This window comes from Delphinapterus leucas, chromosome 18, assembly GCF_059928025.1.
Source record: "Delphinapterus leucas isolate spDelLeu-1000000601 "Yukka" chromosome 18, BTC_Dleu_Yukka2, whole genome shotgun sequence".
Taxonomy (NCBI): domain Eukaryota; kingdom Metazoa; phylum Chordata; class Mammalia; order Artiodactyla; family Monodontidae; genus Delphinapterus; species Delphinapterus leucas.
The window spans coordinates 58564911-58590207 of NC_143146.1; the positions used below are offsets into that span (position 1 = coordinate 58564911).

General features: G+C 41.0%; 1 protein-coding gene across 3 annotated transcripts in view; it reads right to left on the reverse strand.

Annotated features, from left to right (window-relative positions):
- Window positions 1-24973, reverse strand: part of LCP1 (lymphocyte cytosolic protein 1) — a 54996-nt gene extending 30023 nt beyond the window's left edge. Inside the window, exons 1-6 of one of the 3 annotated variants that reach the window (XM_022574859.2) lie at window positions 24853-24970; window positions 6022-6110; window positions 5250-5413; window positions 4952-5081; window positions 2891-3023; window positions 798-879 (exon numbers count right to left, since the gene is read on the reverse strand). In XM_022574859.2, the coding sequence (XP_022430567.1) occupies window positions 798-879; window positions 2891-3023; window positions 4952-5081; window positions 5250-5413; window positions 6022-6085 (573 nt within the window). In that variant the 5' untranslated portion in view covers window positions 6086-6110; window positions 24853-24970. Of the gene's footprint in view, window positions 1-797; window positions 880-2890; window positions 3024-4951; window positions 5082-5249; window positions 5414-6021; window positions 6111-11445; window positions 11559-24852 lie in introns of those variants that run through there. The other 2 variants (XM_022574860.2, XM_089899541.1) reach the window with 2 other exon arrangements.
- Between the last annotated feature and the right edge of the window lie 324 nt (window positions 24974-25297).

Genomic DNA, 25297 nt, shown 5'->3' on the forward strand with positions numbered 1-25297 from the left:
TATCAGAAGAAAACTGGGTTTTTACCCTAATGTAGAGCTCAAAATGACAAGTAAAAAATATCACGTCCACTTACGGCCAAGACTAAAATTTAACATCAAGATTAAATATGACGTTAAGTGCCTTCATGTACATTTAATCATAGCTCTTGCTTTGATCACAGCTTCCATTTTTTAGGAACACAGGGTTGCTTAAATCCAAACAGGACATAATATATTGCTCATGATTTAAGAAGTGAGATGTAGTTTCTGAGCAAAAGATTACAATAATGTTAAAATGCTGGAACATAAGACAGAAATGCAGCTTACTTACTACCGGTCACTGTTCCAGTTAATCGACAAAACTGAAGGCATAAAAGCAAGTTATATTTATCACATTGGTGTCTGTGGCCAATAGCACCGTGAAGGCTGCCAGAGCACTTCTCTTTTTTTACCCCCTCACTTCTTAGAAAGGCTAATCTTTTCAGATAAAATATTGTGTAGTTGGCATCAGCTCCGAGATAAATTGCCAGGGAAAGTTTGAGTTAAATTTTAGCCGGTGTGAATTTTATTCATACGTGGCCAGAACAAACAAAGTCTGCCCCAACTACTAATATTCACTAACTTCCCTCACCCCCCCACTATATTAATACAAGACAAAATAGAAATGTGTCCCCCTCTCCCTACTAGTCATGACAGATCACCAGCCCAAAGCCTGGGCTTTGGAAATAATGTCTGAGCGCCTGAAAAAGGCCAGCAGTCACGGCGACTCATTTCTTCAAAGCACAATCCTACATTAAGGTAACACAGGGAAGACACACCTGAATGGTGAAAGGGGTGAGTTTCTTTTTGTTGATTGTTCTTTCATCAATTGTGTCTGGCACTGATAGGTTGATCATTTTACTGAAAGAGAAACAATTAAATAAAGCAGGCTTCTAAATAAAAGAGCCCAGTGACACTGAATTTAAATTCTAGCAATGCCATAAGCAAAGAGGACAGCAACATCATCGTTAGCCATGAAAATTGCTCCACTATATAAAAGATTATCTGTACACTTTTGAGCTTATATAATGTCTAAATTTCTATTTGACAGCTGGTCAAACTCTATACCTTCAACTGATCATATAATAAAATGTTTTATATTCTCCTGTAGGCACTATAGTATCAGTACTTTAGCAATGTCTCCCACTTACGTAGCTAATACATTGGTCAGACATCCAAAATAAACAGTTATTATTTATGAAAAACTTATTTTACCCACTTAGCTTTGGTTTAACCTCCAATGGGTCATTAAAAATAAATTTCCTTAGGTCACTTGCATCTTATTTAGAGAAAGGAAGTTGGGAAAAAATCCAAAGGAACAACAACAAAATCAAAGAATAATAAACTTGAATGTGACTATTTCTTTTTTTAATAAGAGAAATCAACATTAACTTTTTTTCTAACAATTTTTAGGCATATAGATGCTTAAATAAAGATGTATTTCCACAACTTTGCTCTGTGTGTGTGTGTGTACATATATTTAAATAAAAGGCACTTTATTGCAATTTAGGCAAAACAAACCCCTAAATCATTATTTGAAAAATATGAAACTCTAGTGAACTAGAAGCTCTGGGAAACAGTAGGAGAGAGGGGTGGCTTAAAAAAGTGTAAGATATCCCTGCCCTTGAAAAGCTTAGAGTCAAATTACAGAGACAAAATATATGGATATGAAAATTTACAAAACAGTCCAAAGCAGAACGTTATAATGGCTCCCAAAGTACTACAAACAGTATGTGCTTTAAGAATTCAGTGAAGGGAGAGATCAGTAGGAGTTTTACAGTAAATGGATTTGTGTAGGAGGAGAGGGTGGGGAAGGACATTCTTAAAAAGGAAAATAAAAGGCAAAGCCAGAGTCGCAAGTTGTAAGCAGGGCGTGTATGGGGAAGAGTGAGTATGGTTGATGAAGCATCCAATCATTCATACAACCCTTCACTCGTGCCCTGGGCTGGGTGCCTGAGTCATGGGGGTCTTGGGAGGTACAACTAGAAAGAGATTGAGGGAAGACCAGGGGGTGGTCTTAAAGAGTCAGGACCTGAACATGCAGGCTAGGTTGTTGATGTCTTTTTTCAGCCACTGAACTTTTTAAAAATGAAATCTCATGGTGAGCTCTAATAAACAAAATACCGAGAGTGGAATTGCTCTGGTCAGAGCAGAGGAGGGGTAGGAGGCTCAAAGTCTTGCCCACACATCTTTCCCTTCAATTCCCGAGCCCACCTGAGATTGGGCCTTTCAAGCCTCCTCATTCATGCCACATCTTACAATGACAGAGAGGCTGCCAAAGCAAGAGCCACAGAGGCATTTTCAAAGGCACCATCCTGAGTTGACCAACCGTGTTGAGAGGGCTCCCGTGCATAGAATACATCCCTCCTTTTCCAGGCGCCTGCAGCATTTGTGCACCACTCAATAGTTCTTTTGTTTTTTTTTCACACAACATATATTTAGTTCATAATAGTAGTTCAACATAATAGTTCTTTGGCTTGAGGATTTGCATTGGATGCTTCAATTATCATGCTGCTATTATCATTCAATTCTATGTACTCTCACAGCAGGCCATGCTCAGATGAAGCAAAATGACGTATATTCCAAAAATAATTGATTTTGACCTTGTGTTACTATATCTCTATGTTCATGTTTGTCTCTGTACTGTGCGTACCTCCCCTCCACCCAAGTGATGGTAGTTTTACATTTCTCATTATAAGCTGCTTTTGAAATCAGTTTGCTCTCCTGAACCTGCCACGTGAAAGTCTGGAAAAGCATTTCAGATCCAGCTGAGTACCAGAGGAAGTGAGCCTAAAGATAAATGCAGTGAATTGCTGGTATTCCAGAAAATTCTAGGGAAACCTTCGGAAGCCAAGAAGGTAGTGTTATTTACCAAAGCACAATGCCATCTCCAACAGCACTGAAGAGATCATTGGTGTTTGGATTCATTGGGATGACATGCCGACAATCGGGGTCACTTTCCAGGGCTATGTTTATCCAGTTGACAAAGGCATACTTCTCTTCCTCTGCAAGTAAATGATTAATATGACTTATTTGCAAAGTGAAAATCTGATACAAACAAAATTATACACATGGATCTTAGATTCTTGTGCCCAGGAGAGACATTGTGAGGCTAATCTCGTCCATTATCCTATCATCTCACATTTATTGACATTTAAAAATCTCAAATGATTTGGGAAATAGGCACAGAATCTCTGTTCACTCCAATCATAAAACATATATATAGCAAGCAGATTTAGAAGCTACATATATGCAAATATATTATATTTAGAGGTAAATATATAGGGACTTCCCTGGTGGCACAGTGGTTAAGACTCCGCGCTCCCGATGCAGGGGGCCCAGGTTCAATACCTGGTCAGGGAACTAGATCCCACACGCATGCCACAACTAAGGAGCCCATGTGCCACAACTAAGGAGCCCACCTGCGGCAACTAAGACCCGGCACAACCACATAAATAAATATTAAAAAAAAACACATACATTTAAAAAAAAGAAGTAAATATATACATATCTGTATTTTATACATGTAAATATATATAAATAATTAAGTGCTTATTTATATTTATATACAATTTAAATGTGAATGCGGTTTAATGCTTAGCTCTAGCTCTGCTGATTTAAATATGGGATGATCACAGGCAATCTCTGCAATAGCTCTGAGCTTCTTTATACAATGACAGGTAACCCCACTTTTTGAAACTTGCTGTATGCCACTTCACTTTTACAAAAGACCTACATTAGTACCTGTTTCCGTTAACCAGAAGAAATCCGAAGAGGATTTTTGCTTTTACGAGAAAAGGTTAAAAGTAAAAATAGCTCTCCGTGTTTGTTTTGCAGTGTTTGTTTTACAGAGGCGGTGGGCACCCCTAGCAGGGAGAGTGGCCCTGCCCAGCTCCTTCCCCGGGAACGACACTCCGCACCTCAGCATCGAGCGGCCATTGTTTTGAACTGTGTCTGTGAGCATCTGTCTCATCTCAACTTATTCTGTGCATTCCATTAGCAAGATATGTCCTAAGGTAACTGCTTCTTTGCTTTACGCCATTTCAGTTTATGAAACGTTTCACAGGAACACTCTACTTTCAGGTAGCAGGGGAAAACTGTATAATGAAATTGCTATGAAATGAAATCATTTGTGTTATGTTATTTCTTTCCTATCAGTAAAGCTGCCAGAACTTGATTTTAGAGATTTTAATAAAGCCTCAAGTTATGCCTTACAGCCCAGCACCGTGTTTCCCGAATTGCATGTCACTGAAAAAAAGAGTCCCTCAGAAGAATCCTAAGTCACACAAGTTTGGGAAACATCGCACAGCATTTTATTGACTTGGAGATTCCTAATGCACGTTTACATAGTAAGAGGCTGTGAAATTTTCTTCCCAATTAAGAATCGTACTTAACCATGAGCTGAACTTTAACATCAACTAATGTTTTGGAGTCCTCAGTTTGGGAATTATTGGATTACTGTGCTGTTCTGGAGAAGTTTCCATGAAGGCTGCTGGATGGCAGCCTTCAGAATAAATATACAACTTTCCTTCAGATCAATGAAAACACAGCTTTTTTTTTCACCGCTCAGCAGGCATTTTGGAGCATGAATTTTGGAGGTAGAAGCTTGAGTAGCTCTTTTTGTCCAGAAGATTTACAAAGGAATTTTGGCAGCCTTTAATGTACTTTTTAAATGCTGATGCGATTATTTGGTATCGGACCCTACCTGGAGCCAGAACCGCTGGCCCACTTATACATAGGAAAATAGGCAGTAGTCAATAAACTCATGTTAACATCTGTCTTTCTTTGTGCCCCTTAGGTTTGAATACTGAGTTTGGAATCTGTAACCCTAGAAGACGTGGATCCTTCTGACATGGTTCTGTCTCCCTCCGCCCTCAGCTCATCCCAACACTCTCTCCACCTCGGCTTCCCCGCCCCACACTGGTACACCTACCTGAATAGGAGTGTTGGGTCCCAACACTAGATTGCTCTGAAGTGCCCCCGATCGCACAAATGCCTTCCTTCTTGTTGATTGCTTTTCTAAAGGTCTTGGCAACGTCTGTGCTTTTCAGGCCATGAAAAACCTGCAAAAACGTAATTTATCTTTAGAAACCCCATCTGTGATTGAGAAAACCATAAAGGAAAGAATAAGCAATGTGGAAGCAAGGAGGGTAGGAATGTCTTTCTGGACGTTTTCCGAATTGAACTCCCACATTTCAAATGCATCTCCTTGGATTCTGCGTCATACTCACCTTGATAAACTCATCAAAGCTGATCTTCCCATCCTGGTCCAGGTCACCTGTAGCCATCAGGTTTTCTATAATTTCTCTCACTCTGTACCCAGGCAGAGGCAAGCAGGCAGCCTTGAACAAATCATTCAGCTCATTACAGCTGATGTACCCATTGCCGTCAGAATCTGTAAGGCAAACGGGGAGCTGAAGGTTTGGGGCGATTTGGGTCACAGCATGAAGAGAGGTGAGAGTAGGCTGGATTGGAAGGGAGCGGGCAGGAGAGGCAGTCATTCAGGGCTTGTGGCCTGACCCCATGCAAAGTCAGAATCTCACAAGAGGCCTGTTGCTATTGGATATGGGCATTAGCATCACTTCCAACATCCAAGAGTCATAATTTCAAAACAGAGGTTCTGACAGCTGAATCTGAAGAGACTCTCATAGAAACAGATGGGAAAATAAATCACAGGTTTGGGGCTACAGAGTAAGAATAAGTATGGAATACTAGGAAAACAAAGGAAACCAAAGAAAGCAGACAAGCCATGAAAGATGAGACTTAGTTGGCCATTACCAGGAAAGGCTACAGATGACAAAGGGCCCATATTCCATGTTTAGATAGAGAAAGAAGTAATCTTCTTGAAGAACAGCTTTCAAAAATGTTTCCCAGCTCCTCTAACCAATACCACTGTATTCCTGTCCCTTCTGCTATTTTGCTCACGTTACCAGTCACCGCATCTGTGCTAAAGCTACTAAAAAAGAAGAGAATTGTGTGACTTGAGGTATCAGGTTTACTTACCAACTTTGGCAAAAGCTTCTCTGAGCTCCAACATTTCTTCCTCAGATACCGATCCTCTGGCCATTTTTTTATTGCTTTAGGCAACAGATCTGCAGAGAGGGGACAACATAGGGAGTGGTTGATGTGTATCTTCTTAAGATACAACACTGAGAAGCAATTCTCATTTATTAAGTAAAGAAATATTCCTCTGCATCCATCATGACTTATAATTATCTTCCCCAGATGTAAGAAATAGCCTTTTTCTTAACCCTCATTGTGGTGGTCTCCAAAGATGGTCTGCACCAGTTTCTCTCCTCCCTTTGATTCTCTCCTCACATCAGGAGATGGAGCTTATTTCCCTCTCCTTGAATCTGGGCTGATCCTGTGACTGCTTTGACCATTTAGAAGGCTGGAGAAGCCATGTCTGGGGCTGGAAACTTCTGCTTCCTGCCTTTTGGAATTCTCCCTCCTTTTGGAATGCTCATCCTTGGGCTGTTCCCTCTTGGAACATAACTGCTGTGCTGTGAGATGTCTAAGCCACAGGAAGAAGCCACATGAAGTATGAAAACTGGATGCTCTGGTTAACAGTCCTTCCTGTGCCCCCAGCCGACAGCCACCGTCAACTACCAGCCAGCGGAGTGGGCCATTTTGGACATTCCAGCCCACTTGAGCCCCCGGATGAACACGAGCTCAGCCAACATCACATGAAGCAGAATTGCCCAGAATTCTGATACCAACAGAACTGAGAGATGGTAAAATGATGGTTGTTTAAAATCACATTTTGGAGTAGTCTGAAACACAGAAATATACAACCAAAACACGACTTTTATATAAATGTCTTTTTAAGAGATATCTTCATGTTCATACTGCAAATGAATATGTTTGGCCAAGCCAACAGATAAATTTTATAACTTCAAAGGGAGTTATCAAAGTTCTCTAAATATTTAAGAAAAGAGGAAGGGAATCTGACTCGCTAATCATTCATATATGGGAATTTGAGGGACTTTTTAGGTGTTCTCAGAAAGGCTAGTGTTGGCTGAGAGACAATGCTAATGCCTGAGTATTTTCCCTTTCCCTGTGCCTTACGGCTGCCCTCTAGTGGGTAGAAAGAGAATGCAACAGAAAATGGATTATATTCTTGTCTCTAGCTAATTCACACGCCCATGTTTCAAATAGGAGTTCCATTAAAGTTTATAGGATTTCCTGGTGGGGAAGGGATAAGTGGGGTGAGAGTGTGGGAGAAGGGGTACTTCTATGTATAATTATATTTGGGGAATTTTCGTGAAATCACTGATTTTTAAAAATATTTAAAATTCGTGACTGGATACTGTTTTAAATGGATTTCCTTTTCTATATTTGCACATCATTTTATAGTGCCGTACTTGTTCTCAGTGACAATGAACAACCACACAGGAAAGGGAACAGTTTCAGCACTTAAACCTGTCGGCCAGAAATGCATTATGCTCAATTTTGCAAGTCCTCATCCGTTATCCACCAACTCACTATCCTGTCACGTACCATTTATCGCATGTATCAGTAGTTTCAAACTTTTGTTTTCCTAAGCAGCCCTCTGTGAATAGAAACCTTACACGTAAATAACAGCGAACAAATAAAAATAACTCTGGGGAGGGATAAATTAGGAGTTTGGGATTAACAGATACACACTACTATATATAAAATAGATAAACAACAAGGACCTATTGTATAGCACAGGGAACTATATTCAGTATCTTGTAATAACCTCTAATGGAAAAGAATCTGAAAAAGAATAGATATTTATATATGTATAACTGAATCACTTTGCTGTACATCTGAAACTAATACAACATTGTAAATCAACTATACTTCAATTAAAAAAAAAAAACCAACCCTGAAAGCCTTTGGTTGAAAAAGACCCTGAAGGTCACCTTACCTCCATTATCCCACCTCCTTGTCATCTACGCACGGTGGGAATTCCAGGGAGCATGATTTAAAAATCGTGGGATTACATATATTGTTATTATTTCAATTCCTTGAAAAATATCTTTTACTATCAATAAAGATTTATTGTATTATTATTTACCTTATATCTAAAAATGTACCAGTCCATTGGGTTCTCTGATGGAAGGTAGAAACTGTCGAGGGCTTAACTGTGTAAGGAGACACAGTCTCACACATCACAATAACCCTCAAGAGACAGCTACTGGCTTTCTGACTTTCTTGCCTTCACTTCCTTTCCTTCCTTTTTTGTCTGTCTGTTTCTCTCTGTCTCTCTCCCTCCCCCGCTTCACTCCTCTCTTCTTTCCTTTCTTTTTTTTTTTTTTTGTTGTTCGTTTCCTTTCTTTCTTTTTTTAAATCAAGCCTTGTTCCGAAAACAATCTGAGCCTAGTTACAAAGATCTAACCAAACCTAAGAAGTAAACCAATAAAATCATGTGATCAGGGAGAAGGAGTAATTAGCTTAGGTGAAATCAGAGGATAGCAAGCAAGAGCTTGCATATTTCAAACACATGGTCAGGACTGAACGTTTTGCTAGAAGTATGCTGAAAATCTAGCTCTGAGTTCTCGAGATGCTCAATGAAGAAAGGACATCTCAGTTACATAGTTCACTCTATTTACATAAGACAAACCACTCTTCTTAGGGCAGGAGAACTGAGGTCTGAGAGCAATATCCTCACCTAGGCCTGGAGAAGAGGACACTTGTGGGATGTAGTAAACGCAAGTTTTATGTTTCTTATAATGTTGCTCAAGGAAGGCTGATGGCATAGGTACATGTAGCATAACTTTATAGAGCAGGAACCAGAAACTCAGAGAAGATTCATCTTTCAGCTCACACAGCCAGGTAGAGGTGCAGCAAGATTCCAGTTGTCAAGTCTTTTCTCCTCTCCCATGCTGTCTATTTATGTTGCTTTGCATTTCTGTTAGACACTCATTCCATCCACCCATTCATTCATTCATTCAGCAATTATTCATTAAGTATATAACATGCCTAGCCTATGGGAGATTAAAAAAGCTATAATATGAAGTCTCTATCCAGGTGTTCTAGCTTAAGAAGCTTTCGCTTTCATGTGTTAAGAAATCAAAGCTTGGGACTTCCCTGGTGGCCCAGTGGTTGAGAGTCTGCCTGCCGATGCAGGGAACACGGGTTCGTGCCCCGGTCCGGGAAGAACCCACATGCCGCGGAGAGGCTAGGCCCGTGAGCCATGGCCGCTGAGCCTGCGCGTCCGGAGCCTGTGCTCCGCAACGGGAGAGGCCACAACAGTGAGAGGCCCGCGTACCAAAAAAAAAAAAAAAAAAAAAAAAAGAGAATGAATGGGATCTCCGAATCTAAACTTGGCCTATCCTTTGATGCAAGAGTTTTAGATTTGAGAGCACTGTGAGACACTGGTGAGAAATATATGTAAAGGCAGGGAATGAGACTGTATTTTAAGGATCAAGGGCAGGGCCGGGGAAGAAAGGAAAGAATTACAGTGTTGGGTAAGAAAGAAAATCTCAAGATCATGGTACAGTAAAAAAGCAGAGAAAATATTTTAGAATAAAAATTGCAGGGCCCATTCAAATAAAAGACCTAGGAAGGGAAAGTAGGTTTATTTTAAAACGATGTGATTTTTAAACCATGGCAGGTAGGACAAGATGAAAAACCTTGAGCATCTGGTAAACCACATTTTTGTAAGAGATTTACATAAATGGGGAGGATCAACTGGGAGAAGACAAATAGTGAGACAGCCTTCAAATTAAAAAAATCCAAAACCCTCCAGTGATTTAATAGCTAAAGGAAAAGAGAATAGATTGAATTAATTTAAGAGGTGACTTGGAGAAGAAGGCTTCACCAGCCTAAATTACTCTGATACCGTTGGTTGTTTGTTGCGCCCAAACACAAATAGATATGGAGAGAGAATCTCTTTTACCATCAGAGTGAGCTGTAAGTCCTGGAAACACAACCCAACTTTTAGAGACAGAGCAAGCTAAGAAATAATTTAGTACAACTCCCTCATTTTATAAATAAAGAGATATAAGGTCCAATGAGATGAAATGCTTTGTCTATGTACAAGTCCTCAAAGCACTGCCAGGCTAGGGTTTGTAAATGCAGAGCTGAAAGAGCAGAGCAGGAAGAGGATGGACTGACCATTCACAGGGCCATTAAGATCCAGAACTGAGAACAGACTCTTTAACTAATTAAACTGAATGTGCAAATGACAGCATTTTCACAAAGCAGAGAAGCAGGAAGAGGAGGTAACTGATGGAAAAACATGTGGATCAGACCATTTCTAAGAAGGACATGGCTGGGGCTAGAATCAAATATTAGGTACTTTACACAGTCTATTAATATGTTTACCTGAAAAAAAACACCCATTTTAATTCACGCATGTTTGATGGTTTGGGTTATAATATGACTAAGATTCTTAAGGAGAATTGACAAGGGTTTGTTTGCAAATTACCGGCACCATATTGGCAGCTGACTCTAGAGAGGTCACTGCAGTAATGGGATGGGCTGTGGCTTTTGGATACTCCCATTTGGAGCTTAAAAGAAGTGGCTGAGGAAGGCATGTCCCTTTCAGGGCATGAATGAGCAGTTTCTTGGGCTCTGCTCTACTGCTTTTGCAGTAAGTGTGGCCCTTTTCAATGACTGTATCATCTAACTATGACTTGCCAAGAACCATCTTAAGGTTTTTTGCAAATCAGTGGTGAATTTTGGAACCCCACTTCTGAATCACTGCCCAAGTCATAAATCTAAGAAGACACATCTCAAATCATTCATCTAAGTCACGTCTGGCTAGTTTCTCTGTAAGCACTTACATTTATTAAATCAATGATTATAAAATCCCAGGACATTTGGCCAAAGAAAGTACCAGTTGTTCTTTTTAATAAGATTATTTTTAAAGTCATAAGAAAATCAAATAACCACCAACTGCAAAAGCCACCAAACCTGTCCATTCCTTTAGGTCAGCCAGTTCTGAGTCTCTGTTTCAAGGAGGCTGGTATTTTCCAGATGGGTAGTGAAAGAGAATTTCTGAGAATGACTTCTTATAATAAAAGTACCTGACTCAAGTTCCCCGAAATCTGAATGTAGAAACAATCTGTAGGAGTTTACTATAGAACACAGTGCTGTAGAATTTACAGAAGGAAATGCGTTCTTTAAAATAAATGTAAAAATGTAAGCTGAATTTTCTCTGAGGAGTTTCCTAACTGATAATGAAAAGAAGTAGACAGGTTGATAAAAGGTGACCTGGCAAAATGAAATGGCTCCTGAACTGGCATCATTTCTGAAAGGAGGTAACACTGTGTGGGTTGGTATTTTGATTCGATAGATTGACACCCAATTATATAACTGCTAGGATCAGAGTGGCATCTGTAACATGGCATCACATTGCCAAGGGACTATTTTGAATGTGCCCTACTTTTCCTGCAACTTGACACAGTGGGGAAAGTAAAACTGGAAACTCAGGACCCAAATTCCCACCTTTACCTCATAAGTTCAGTACGTATCCAGGGGAAAATTGTACAACTTCCGAACACCTCACTGAGTAGTGAGCAACCCAAAACAACATGTCATCCGGAACATCATGAATCCCGTAATCTTTAGCATTAGACCCTGATGATTAAAGAAGTGAAACATAAAATACTTAGGATTCCGAAGCAAAATAAAATCCCCATAACTTTTTTTAGAAGCTATCATACTACAGTTAGATAAGGAAGGAGTTTTGCTTTCAGTTAATTCTGTCCGCTTTCTTTTACAAAGTAGAACACTGTGCAGGGGCGGGGTGGTGGTGGTGATAGCTTACTATGTATGCTGGGGATACAATTTCTCTGTGGATACAGATATTCCAAACTTTCACACAAGGGACGATTCTCAAAATGTATTTTAAAAGTGCCTTTGTTTTTAAGAACCAAATAATTATAAATGTCCCCAAATACAGATGGCCACTAAGGGGGCTCTTATGAATTCTTTTGTCAAGTCAAAATCTCTTTGAGATTGTCTTTTCTCTCCCTGCAGATACACTGATTCTTCCAAGGCTGCTGCAGAGGGGAGAATTCTTCTCTCTGCACTCTTGGAAGGCTGTTCCCAGCACAGGCTCAGCAGCTTGCTGTCTATCTCAGGGGATGAAAACACCCCCCGAGGAAGCCAGCAGCCCTGATTACTCCAAACCTGATGTTTCTCTGGGGGTCTCTGTGGTTTGATCACTCAGTTGAGGGGCTTCTGAAGCTGTATTAGCATGGCACACGGAGCCCTACTCTGTCCCCAACTAAGGAGTGTCCAGCTCCCTGCTTTCTCCCTCAGCACCCCCCAATGTCTGTTTTCTACCAAGCTGTCCAACCCCATTAAGGATGGAACACAGAGCAAACCTCTTGCAAGCAAAGGGGATGCTCCAGGCTGGGGTTGGGGAGACCCTCATTGCCTTGGCCTCTCTCTCCTTCCCTGGGCTGTACAGTGATACTCCTGGCGTTCATGTCTAGAAGATCCACAGCTACCCTTCATTTCACATGCAGCCACAAGGACTTAAGATCCAGACCTCCGCTACTGAAAGCTCAGGGGACCCCAAAGATTATTTGAAAATAATCTTTTCAAAAAGCTGAATATTATTATGGGCTAGTTGATTACCCACTGTGACACCATTACCTCAATATCGGACGTCATTCATTCATTCATTCATTCACTCCACCTAGAAGTCTAAGTGCAAAGCACTGCCCTGGTTGCTGGGCTACAAGCAAGGGGGCCACGAAGACTGGGGCTTCATGACACCCACCGTTAAATGTCAAGTTTCAAATGCAACACAGAGATTACAGCTCACTTACTGCAAAATGGTTATAGAGTGAAGAGGTTCTGAAGATCAAATATGAACAGGTGGAAAGGCTAAACACAGGGCAGTGGTGGGAGGAGGAGCAGGGAAGAGATCAGATAAGAGGAAGAAATTAGCACAGAAGCTTTTCAAAAAATAAAATACCAAACAACTCAATCAGCCCATGCAATACAACTAATCAGATCATTTATACACATGGACATCTCCAAGGAAATCAGAATAAAATAACGAGCAGGGGGTGGAAGGGAGAGCCTGGGGGTCGGGAGACCCAGGATGCTACCTGTCTATGTAACGTCAGACTCCACTTAGCCTCTCCGGGCCTCAGTTTCCTCATCTGTAAATTGAGAGATGAAGTCCCTTCCACGTTAAAAGTTCCAAAAGTCTGTTCACTAGCTGACAAGTGTATGTACAAGTTAGAGCCAGGGTAAGGTGTATTTCAAATGAGCCTAGAAATAGGGTCAGGGGCCATCAGGAGCTGTGACCATGGCCTGAAGCAGCTTCCGGGGAGATACCTCCTCGGAAGTGGACCCAGCATCTCCCAGCCCCACCTGCTCTTACCTCAGCAGCAGGCAAAGCTCTGTCCTCATGCATTCTCCTCACTGACCAAGGCAGATGCCCACTGCTCAGCTGCTTGACCGCTCAGCACAGAGCAGGGAAGTTTCCAGAACGGCACGTGAGATCAGCTTTCTGGGATGTCACTGCGTACATCTTAAGTCCCGCTGCTCCAGTTCGCTCCTAGTTTCTAGGCAAGACTGCATGCAAACTGCCCCAGAAAGAGAGCCATCTACTATTTTCTCAAAAATATCCAAATAAGGAAACCCTACAACCTCTCTGGTGTCTCATATCCCAACCCTGTAACCTAAATCTTTTCTGATACGATTAAAGCTCCCTCTCTTGGGCTATTCTCAGAGGGAATTACAGAAGCTGCTCAATTCATAAAAATTCTGTCACATGCGTTGGTGATAGCCACTGGGCCTTCAAAAAAATTCTTTTAACCTGCTTTGGGAGGCTTTCTCCAAATCTTTAATAGTTTCCTTTGCTATCTTCTGCATCTATGTCAAGTTCCTTAAATGATAACACAAGAAAAACAGAGTCACAGAATGTAGAGGTAAAGGCACCAGATTTTCTACCTGGCCACTCTCTTCCTGTCACAGAGGAGTGAAATAACACCCAGGTTAAAGGATGTGACCAATGTCACCGAGCTCATTGGGACTGGAGTCCAAGGCTCCTTATTTCTCCTCTTTCCTTTATAATAAGTTTTCAAACCTAAGAGGGAATGTTGTTCTTTAAATAAGACCTGCTCAACATATGGTAAAGTATAATTCCCCCATGATTTCAAATATCTTATGAATATAATTTCACGTACGTTTCCTACACGTGAAGGAGAACTTAATCTAGGTATTGAGCAGGCAGCATCCAGGTCTGGGCTACAAACAACACATGCCCAATACTACATACATATCCTATTGGCACCTTCAGGGTTACAATGACCGAGGCAAGGTGAACGTCCTCTGTATTCATCTGCACATTCATTTTTGACTTTGCAGGAAGGACCTCTGATATTTCTTAGCAACCAAAAAGCAAACCACATTAAAATAACTCATGCCGAGGCACAATGTCCTTAAGACAAAACACCAAATTCATAGATGAATATGAAAATGATACCCTTAGACTTCTGAGATCAGCAAGGTTTCAGACATTCTGTCCTCTGTTGGTTGGGTGGGGCTCTGGGAATCTTTCCTCCTCTGAGCTCTGGTTCAGACCCCACGTCCGCATCTCATGATGAGGTCACAGACTATATGAGGTCATCTCACAGCACTGCCTCCTGGCTGGCACGCAGTGTAAGTACGTAGGAAGTCAGTTGTAACCGTGAACAAACAAACCCATAAACAAACGGTATACAGGGCTTAAGAAGTCTACTACCGAGAACGAACGTATGGACACCAGGGTGGGAGGGCGGGTAGGATGGATTGGGAGACTGGGATCGACGCATATACACTACTATGTATGAAGTAGATGGTTGGTGAGGGCCTACTGTATAGCACAGGGGAAAAAAAAGAAGGTACAATCTGTTTGCAGGACATATATTAAGTGAACCTTAAAAGTGCATTCCAATATACATTAGGTGCAGACAAATGCTGTTTGATTCCACTTATACGAGGTACCTAGAATAGTCAAATTCATATAGAGTCAGAAAGTACGTTGGTAGATGCCAAGGGCCAGCGGGTGGGGAGAATGGGGAGTTAGTGTTTAAAGGGGACAGAGCTTCAGTTTAGGAAGGTGAAAAATTCGGGAGATGGATGATGGTGAGAGTTGCACAGAAATGTGAAGGTACTTAGTGCCACTGGACTGTAGAGTTTAAATATGGTTAAAATAGTATGTTTTATATTATGTGACTTTTACCACAATAAAAAAACATTAAAAAAAAGAAGTCTACTATCACCTTCTTTGAGGAGTTTTAACAATAATATTCTTGTGTACATACTTATCATATCCCTCCCACTGAAAGATACAAACAACAGAACAAGGCAAGCAGATGCATCAAGTTTATAGGAAACCACTTTGTAGGAAAGATGACTTTGCAAGTGTCCCTTGGCAGTCTCTGAACTAGGCTGGGGATGCCCCCTGGCCCCTACCCTCCAGCCACCAGAGGGTTCTGGCTGAGGTAACAAAACCTGGGGCCGGGCAGTTTCTGTAAACCCTGCTGGCCGCGGCTGATGCTCAGGTCTCTCTACCTAAGTGTACAGTGTCTGACTTGGAGCTGAGTCCTGCTGGGAGGAAAGGGGCTGTGGTGTGCAGACAGAGCAGGACGGAAAGGAGGGTAAAATCAGCTGAGATGCACAAACTCAATGTACCAGGAACACACAGGAAAGAATTAGGAATGGGCGTTAGAGTTCACTTGAATGTAATTTGCATATCATTATCTGGACGATGAACTTCATCCTCTGGTAATTCTAAGTGTCCACCACTAGGCGGATTCATATATTTATTTGTACGTTTCTTCTTTCACTAAACATCTACCAAGTAAGTACCTACTACATGCTAGGTCGTGGGTTAGATGCTGGCGACGCAGACATAAGATGTGGTCCTGGCCTGTTTAGTAGGGGAGAGAGACACCCATCACTAGAATACAGGGGGACTTTTTAGATCCACAGGAATGGGGAAAACAGCTCTCCCCTGGGGAGCCATGCGTGGTGCCCCGGGGAGAAGTGACATGTGACCTGGGTTTCCACAGATGAAGAGGAGAGAGCTTAAAGGTCAGTCTTTTCCTTATTCATGTAGAATGATGAACCCATAGTCTCTCCACAGAAAGTTTATCTATGTTGGAGCCAGAGAAAACAATAGCTAAAGGACAAATGGAAGACAAACTAATGTTTACCGAGTGGTTACCCAATGCTGAATGTTTTATATGCGTTATCACATTTAATTCCACCACAACTCTATGGAGCATTATGATGATTTCCTCTTTATAGATGAGGGAACTGAGATTTAAGTAACCGGCCCAGGGTTACATTGCTCTGAATTGGGGAAGCCTCAGGCATTATGGTCCTGATGTGCGAGAAAACGGGAAAATGGGGGTTCTGAAAAGTGAAGTTGTTCCCCAAAGTCTCAAAGTGAGTCAGTGACTCGTCAGAAAAGAGGAGTAGAGCCTCCGGAAGCTTAGTTTGGTGTAACCAAAGTACGGGAAAAACACAAGTCAATGAACATTTAAACAACTTAAAGGTTAAAAAAAAAAAACCCTGAGATGCACCGTCCATGAAATGTACTTCACATCTTCAATACGTGGATGAAGAGAATGAGGGGAGGAGTTTCTTCCACTCATTTTAAGAACAGCACTGGCTTAGTTTACAGCTTCACCTGTGCTAGAACACGACCCACTTTCTCCCAGTCTAAGCAAGTGTGAAAAGGCATCATAGGCGTCTCACAAACCTCATCTGTACGTTAACGATCTTATCTTCCTTCATGAAATTAAGCTTGCTATATACATAAAAAAGAATGAACTAGGAAGCAACATGGTATGGTGAAAAGATGCTGGATTTTCTGATGCAACAGCTTCTTGCTGTGTGCTTGAGTACACGTTACTTAAAATTTCTGAGCCTCAGTTTCTTCATATGTACAAAGGGGATATTAATAATGCAATCACGGTGCTCACTCCATAAGAGTTGCATTAGAATGAAATTAGATAAAGTGTTTAAACTGTATACAACAGTGCTTGGTGAAGGAAGGAAGGAAGGGAAGGAGGGAAGGAGGGAGGGAGGGAGGGAGGGAAGAAGGAAGGAAGGAGAAAATAAAAAAACCCAGAACTTTTACAAAATTATCTTGGGGAACAAACCCAATTTCCACTATAAACTATATGAAATATTATCTAGAGTCACTGTCTAAAAGTCACACTTAATTGTATGTATGTCACATGTGTGGATAGGTGTAAATCTAGATTTCACACCTACGCTTTATCTTCAAATGATCTTAGCTTGGTTGCTCTGGCGCTTGTACCACATCTCTCCTCCAGAGTCCTTGAAGGCAGTTTCAAAAGCAATTGCGGAATTAGAAGATGATACCAGCTAGAAGCCAACAGCATCGGTATTGGCTGATCTCATGCTGAGCGGTCAAGGGGCTCTGGGCTTAGTCTTGCCTGAAATACTTATCGCGGAAAGTACCTTCTGACAGTTGAGGAAGTGTGGCCAGAGTGGGAAAATGTATAGCAATCTTAAGAAAAGCCCGCACATCCATTGTGAGACATGAAATGAAAAAGGATCTTGGGCATCTGTGATGAAGACCATTGGGCTATGTCTCTCCTCATTCTCAGGTACACCAGTGCCTGGGGACTGAGTCTGTTGGCCACTTCTCTGCCTCTATCTCTTACCCACTCCGGAGTTCTCCAGGCACTTTCTCTGCTGTGGTCTGAGCTGATGGAAAAACACCAAGACAACATGCAGCTGACATCTGTATGCCAGCAATGCCAACAGAAGCTTCTATTACTCTCAATAATGTGACCTCATTTTCTATGGGCTCCTTGGGGTAGTTCTTTTAGAATTTCTAAGGACCAGCTCATTCTCATAAAAGACAAAACAAGCAGTTACAGATAAACTGAGGCAGGAATTTGTATTCATTTGATAGACTAGATTTATCTACACTTTCTTGGAAGCCACAGTTTGGTGGGCAAATATTTACCAGTACCAGTTTACTAATGGGATATGCTATGACATTTCTTTTGTCAAAATTTTAAATAACTAAATAGCGTAAATGCTTCATAACCCTTAAGAACTCTGTACCATAATATCCTCAAGCATTTATTTGTTTGATATAGCGGCGGACCCATCAAAGGCAGAGTTGGGATCTCCGCCTGATGGAAAATTAGGAATAATCATTGAATATTCAACCACAGAAAGGAATATTTAGACTTATTAGAAAGTAGCCAGTGGACCATGTTAGAAAATACAATGCAGTGAAAACAGACATGGTTTACATGTTTAAGAAACCGTGAATATTAAAATGGAAAAGAGGCAAGGTGTGAATCTCGGCTCTGACTAGCTCTGTAACCTTGGACTTAAGCCTCCCTGAACCTCAGTTTGATCATCTGTTCTAAGAAGATGAGAACATCAACCCCAGGCAGCTTTTGTGTGGAAATATAAGAGCAAATATATGTCAAGCGCTTAGCACAATGCCTAGCAAACAGTGAGGGCTCAGTAAGTCAGCAGCGATGGTGAGCATAGCAGAGTGAGATATACACACAGATTGATGAAACGGGGAAACGGAAGGGGAGATGGACCCAAGAGCAGACCCAGCGGATAGACAGTACTTTTCCCTATTTCAGAGATGAGGGGACTGAGCGTCAGGGGGCTTAAGAGACTTGCTTGGGCTCCACAATTAGTAAAAGGCTAGAAAAGGAATCCAAATTTGCCTCCAAATTTGCTCTTTTCTTTAGACCATACCTGTTTGTCTCATGCACAGAAACTGCAGACACTCAGACTCACAAGCTTTAAAAACTGACATTATATATGATATTTAATACATTTTATACTATATACATTATATTCAATCACCAGACAGATTAAGAGTCCCAACTGTCTTCCTCTGTGGTCACAGGAAAGAAACAGAGCATCAGGGATATTTGATGAAAAATCTCAACTTGAAAGACAAGGAGGGAAGGGAAAAAAATCTGAAAAAAGTCATCAAAGGTGCCCATGATATTCCATCTTTCGAAAGGGAAAAGAAAATTAATGTTATAAAGCATTGGAAATGAAGGGAAAGTTCATTTACATCTTTTTTTTTTTTTTGCGGTACACGGGCCTCTCACTGCTGTGGCCTCTCCCGTTGCGGAGCACAGGCTCCGGACGCACAGGCTCAGCGGCCATGGCTCACGGGCCCAGCTGCTCCGCGGCATGTGGGATCCTCCCGGACCGGGGCACGAACCCGTGTGCCCTGCATCTGCAGGCGGACTCTCAACTACTGCGCCACCAGGGAAGCCCCATTTACATCTTTGAGATGAAGAAAAAGGGGCTCAATAATGCAAAACTGCATACATGTTCCTCATTTTTTCTTACTTTCTCTTTGCATCTATTATGTAGCTTTCTCCATAAGGAATGTACTTTCCACTCTTCTTTCTTAATCACATTGCCTCCTGGTGAAGGTAATGTGAGCCCATGACATCAAGGATCCACATTTTAAAATGTGACACCTGAGGTTAACAAAGATGCAGTTCTAATTCTAAATTTTGCCTGAGGAACGGCGAAAAGGCAGAGGATGCAAATTTTATACAGATGCACTTGTGCGCCTCTTTACTTCATTCATTCAGATACACAGTTTGGATAAATACTGGAGACAACTACCAGACTGAGGAATCAAAATGCAGGGTATTATTTAATTGTAAAGTAATTAGTCCATTCATTCACTTCCCTCTTGAAAGTGCAACCAGAGAAAAAGGGAAAAGAAATTATCTTAGAGATTGCAATTCACATGCCACATTAATTTGCTGGCCAAATTCGGCATCTTGGCTTTTCTGCCTGTGGAGAATGTAATCTCTTTTCCATTTTATCTCAGCCAGTCGAGAGGATGTGTGTGTGTGTGTGTGTGTGTGTGTGTGAAAGAGAGAGACAGCGAGGTGGGGGGAGAGAGGGAGAGGGAGAGAGAGAGAGAGAGAGAGGGAGAGGGAGACACACAGACAGACAAAGAGATGGAGAGAGCATGCAAGTGTGTCCATCTGTCCGTGGAACTGGTGCTAGACTAAAACAAGAATCAATGCTGCAACCACAAAACTGTGGCTTTCTTTGCAAGTTCCTCAATTTAGTATCTTAGCTTTTGCTTCTGCCAGAAAAAACAACTGACCATATTTGAGAAACAAGCCTCCTTATAACTTAAGGTGGGGCTGAGGCAGGCGTGGCTCTGAAGTTGAGCAAAACTTATTTTAACTCAGTAAGTGGGTCACTTTTTACCTCTATTCTTCAGCTCACAATTAAAACAATCTTTCATTTTTTTCACATTTTTTAGGACACCTATATTTGGCCATTACTATGTAATTATAGATATGTGTGCTTGGGTATAAACACTAAATTGTTTAATTTATTCATGTCTGTCGATCACAACAGTTAGAAAATGGGAATGCCACTTGACTCAAGTGTTCTAGTCTTCTATGACTGAGAACTTCTCAAAGCTTTTGAGGGTAGAGATCATGTTTTGTGACCTATACACAGGTCTATAAGTTGGTAGAAACCAAATAGTCAAGGGCAGAGGGGCTGAGTAAATACTGATGATGTTGTTGACAAAGAACAGTCTTTAATAAAAGCAATTAACGATACAGATGCATTTATTTAGGATAAATTATTATTATCTGCGTGCAACTCCAGGTCTAGGTACAAATAAGCACCATGGCCCGCTGCCTGTTTATTCCAGGAGGTTTCCCCTGGAATTCAGTGGTTAATATAAAATTGATTCAATTGTAGAAAATTAAAGTAATAACATACTTGAATGGATTAACTTGCCTTCCAACACGAAGGTAACACCAATACCTACCTCACAGGGTTGTGATGACTCAATGTATTGATACGGTCCAAACACTTAGAAAAACACTCAATCCAAAACAGTGGTATAGAAGGCTAAGCTGTTATTATCAGGATGATGAATGGAAATTCTTTGTTCCCCATCTGCTGCCTACAGTGTCTTACAAAGTGGAGTGACTATGAAATTGCTGGGAAAACTGATGTAATGACTGAAATTGACAAACAAAACAACGGGAACAGTCAACAGCATAAGGAAGTTCAATCAGGAGGCAACTGAGGAAAGCAACGGGGAATTGCCATCTGGGGAGCCCAGGGGTCAAAGCAGCTGTAGGGAGATGCTCCTAGAAGATGAATATCTGATTGGGTGGTAACTTCTTATACTTCAGAATGAAAACAATGTGAAACATGAACTCTTTTAAGAAGTGCATTGCCATCTGGTAAAATAGGGAAACTTGAAACTCTTGGAGTCTGCTGACACTGATTAGTTTTATATTTTGGTGGACTCTAATTCTAATTTTTATTTCTGCAGGGTTCACACGCAGATGGAATAGAATCATTTCATTTGATGATATCCGTGAGTTGGAAAACTAGCAAATAAAAAATATCCTAAGGAGACAATTACATGAATCTAAATAATGTCACTTTGCTATAAAATCTATTAGTCATAAAGTCATCAGATTTTATAATTTTATTTTATAAATTTTTGACTCTTCATAAATATAATCTTAGGAGAAAATTTCTTAGTTTTATTTTACCTAACCTGATTTTAGAATTCATTTGCCATCTCCCCCATATACGCAGAGGAGCCTTCACTTTTTTGGTAAGAAGGAGACGTTGACTTGAGAATTTTCTGAGAAGAGTGCAAAATGAATAAATAAAAGTTAATGGTATCTGTTCCTGTGCTCTTGGTCATCCAATATGCTTATTATCAGGTACATAATTTTGGTAAGGGTAGCTAAGTTTTAGCTCAATTAATGTATTTAAACTAAAATAATAAGATTAATTTTGCCTGCTGGCTGTGGTCACTGGACAATTCCTTAAATGCCTTGAAGTCAATGTCTATTTAGTGCTTTGAGACTAAAATGAAGAATAGTGCTTTGACAAAAAGGAAGCATGTTAGAAAGCAAAATACTGTAATGGTGTTATATCTCCGTTCATAGCAGTCACTGGGGGAACTCAGTAAATATTAGGTTAACAAGTGAAATTAAAAAAAGACTTCTATGCGTATCTAAGGAACTGAGAAAAAATTCAGTAAATATCATGAGCACCTACTACATGCCAGGAGAAACAGAGAAGGAGCTCAGGCTGTCAGCAAATTAAGGACTTGAAAGGAAAACAATATGATTACTGCTCTACTTACTCTAAACTCAAAGCATTAAACAAACACACACAGAAGAATCGGTGGAGGCAAGAACCAGTAGGAAAGCCCTGCAAAAGGACAGGTTTCTTGAAATAAGCCTTAAAAAGTGACCAGAAGTTTCACAGATAAAGAAGAAAGCACTTGGAAAGGCAGTTGGAGTGAAAAGGGGTGAAAGAGCATGGAACTTTCTGGTGGTTTTGTGGACTTGTGCACTTGACATGTGGGTAAGTGGAGGGGGGAGGGGGAGAGGTGGGAGGTGGCAGCTAGAGCAGAAGGAAGTGACAAGAAATAAGGTTGGGAAAGTGGCTGAGGCAGGTTTGTGAAGGCACACAGTTCTTGAGTAAAATTATGCATTGCTTAAAAGAAAACACTTCATTCTATTATTATATGAAACCCACAGTGATACCTCTTATTTATGAAAAAGTTTCTGGGTTTATTGCAAACTGTTGTCTTCTTTCTTTCTCTCTTCAAATCATGAATGCTAAGATCTCTTCAGTCAGCTTCAGAACGAAAAGCCTATAACGTGGTACATCTGGGAAAAAGATGCTGGTGGGGAAGATAGGCTCTGGAATAGACGACGCTTACAGAGAGGCAGAATGCAGCCGGAAATCCTGGCTACCTACCGCCCTTGCCCCTCACCCTGTGACCTTGGGCCGTGTCCTTCAACCATCTAAGCCTGTTCCTCATCTCTAAAGGTAGTTGGGAGGATTAAATGAGGTCATGCACGAAGAGAGGCTTACATAGTAAGTACGTATCAATATTAAGTGGTATTACTACTTGTTCTGTCCTAATTTAAATAGATACATTTGAATGAGAAAGTTACTTTGTGGCCTCCCATTCCCCAAAGGGTTCAGCAAAAGAATTAGAAATGGTGTTAAAACACGGAAATTGTTTCCCAAATTACCGATTGTTTCAAGGCACAATTTATGAAGGAGACAAAATTTCAAACGTGACAAAAGAAAGCATCCCTGGGATAGCTAATGAAATGTCCCACCTCAGCAGTGCTTGTTCAAAGGGCAAGACTCAGAAGTTTCTTCCCTGATGCTGCTGGGAGTGAACAAGAATGAAGAGAAATGGATATCAGGTTGATGCTTTAACAATCTAAACTTGATTCCATTTTTATTTCCTCCCGATGTAAGGAAAATACTGACATACCTTTGCATCCTAATTCATTTTATTCTCATCAATATTTTTACTTAAAATATGACATAGCATAGTTTTAATCTGTTATTTTTAGGGGTCCAAGTCCTTCTCCCTCAGCTCCACATTTTTGCTAGTTTAAAACTATTCAGGGGGCTTCCCTGGTGGCACAGTGGTTGAGAGTCCACCTGCCGATGCAGGGGACACGGGTTCGTGCCCCGGTCCGGGAAGATCCCACATGCCGCGGAGCGGCTGGGCCCGTGAGTCATGGCTGCTGAGCCTGCGCGTCCGGAGCCTGCGCTCCGCAACGGGAGAGGCCACAACAGTGAGAGGCCCGCGTACCGCAAAAAACAAACAAACAAAAAACTATTCAGGTGAGATGCGTCAAACAATATTGATGATCACATTTTACAACTTCAGAAATTCACATTTATAGGTAAGCAGTTAATTCCATTGAAATTTGCCTGTGTAGATGTTCTTTAAACCATTTTATTTACTAGAAACCAATTATGATAAATTACATAAATTCAAAATCAAGACGTGTGGATAAATCACCTTCGTTTAACGACAGTTTTTTTTTTTTTTAAAGTTGTCCTGAGGAGGTAATTTTAGAAACAAGTTGCTATACTTGATTAAGAAAAATTGGGTTTTGATAAGTGTGCGGATAAATGAATCCATTTGCGGTCCGGATGGCTTTTATGTTTATCATCTGTCAATGGTACTAAATATTGTTGAATAATGGTAATTAATAAAGGCTGATGCTACAAGTTTCAAAGTCTATGTTTCCATAAAGTTTCTGGAATAAATATCCCATATCAACTTTATAAGAATTTCTATTATAGACTGAAGCCTTTCTTCCATAATTAATGGTCATTTGTATGATCACAGGGATACCAAATAGTTCAGACAATTCTACAAAACAGTACAATTAAGCAACACAAGTTGCTTTTATTTTTAGAGAATAAATGGAGAAGAGGCAGCCTCTAATTCCATGTGGTTATTAAGCACACCCATTGAAAACCAGCGGTACCCAAAATCACTCAAATAACCAGGAGCACACTCAGTAACATACGACTCAAGATGTTAGCACATCCACTAAAGTACTGTAAAGGAGTTTTTTTAGAAAAACAGAACCACAGGAGCTAAAGTTAAACTATCCCCATTAGGCCAATGCACAACAGCATCTAAACGATCAATGTCCACTTTCCTGAGAACATTTGAAAGTAGATCAAATCACAGTAAATAGCCTCCCAGAAATAAAGCAATAGAAATAAATCAGAACATGGCTTGGTTTAAAAAGGAAGCAAAAATCATAGTTTTTTGGGGGGGGTGATAACTGCATATAATTGGAGAAGAAGCCACCCCAGAGAGCGGAGGGGAGGGTCCCACTCTGGGCGGCCACGAGATGTGGCTGGAGCTTTGCTGGGCAGTTAAACGGTGCCCTGGCTCATAGCGGACAAGGGCGACAGGTGCTCAGATCTCTAGTCCCCTGGGGGCACAATCCACAGAACCAGAGCCGCCCAACAAGCAAAACATCATAAGCACTTAGAAATGACAAAAAGACAAAGGAAATTTACCTGGTAGCAAAACTGTTCTCAGTGGTACTGGTATGTGACCAGAAACTCCCTTCTTTCTGATCTGCAGAACAACTTTGTCAACCCCGGGTGTGTGGTCACAAGGCAGGAAGTGACTAGAATGACAAATCATCAGGCAGGAAAGAAATAGATTTTGTCTTTATAAGGACATTTTTACTTAACGTGTTTTTTTTTTCTCATGTCCCCTCCCCTGCAAAAATCACCTGACAGGTCACACTGAAATTCAGAAGCCTCTTACCACTTCCTCTTTATGAGCATTTTTCTCTCTCCTTCCCTTTCTTTCCCCTCTAGCTGTCTTGTAGGCATTGGGCTACTTAAACCTGTTGATTTCAGATAACAAGGCAAGGTCAGCCTGCTACCCTGACTTCTTGATCTGCCCCTAATTGCGAACGCAATGCTCTGGTGCCTAGCTACTTACAGCAAAGAT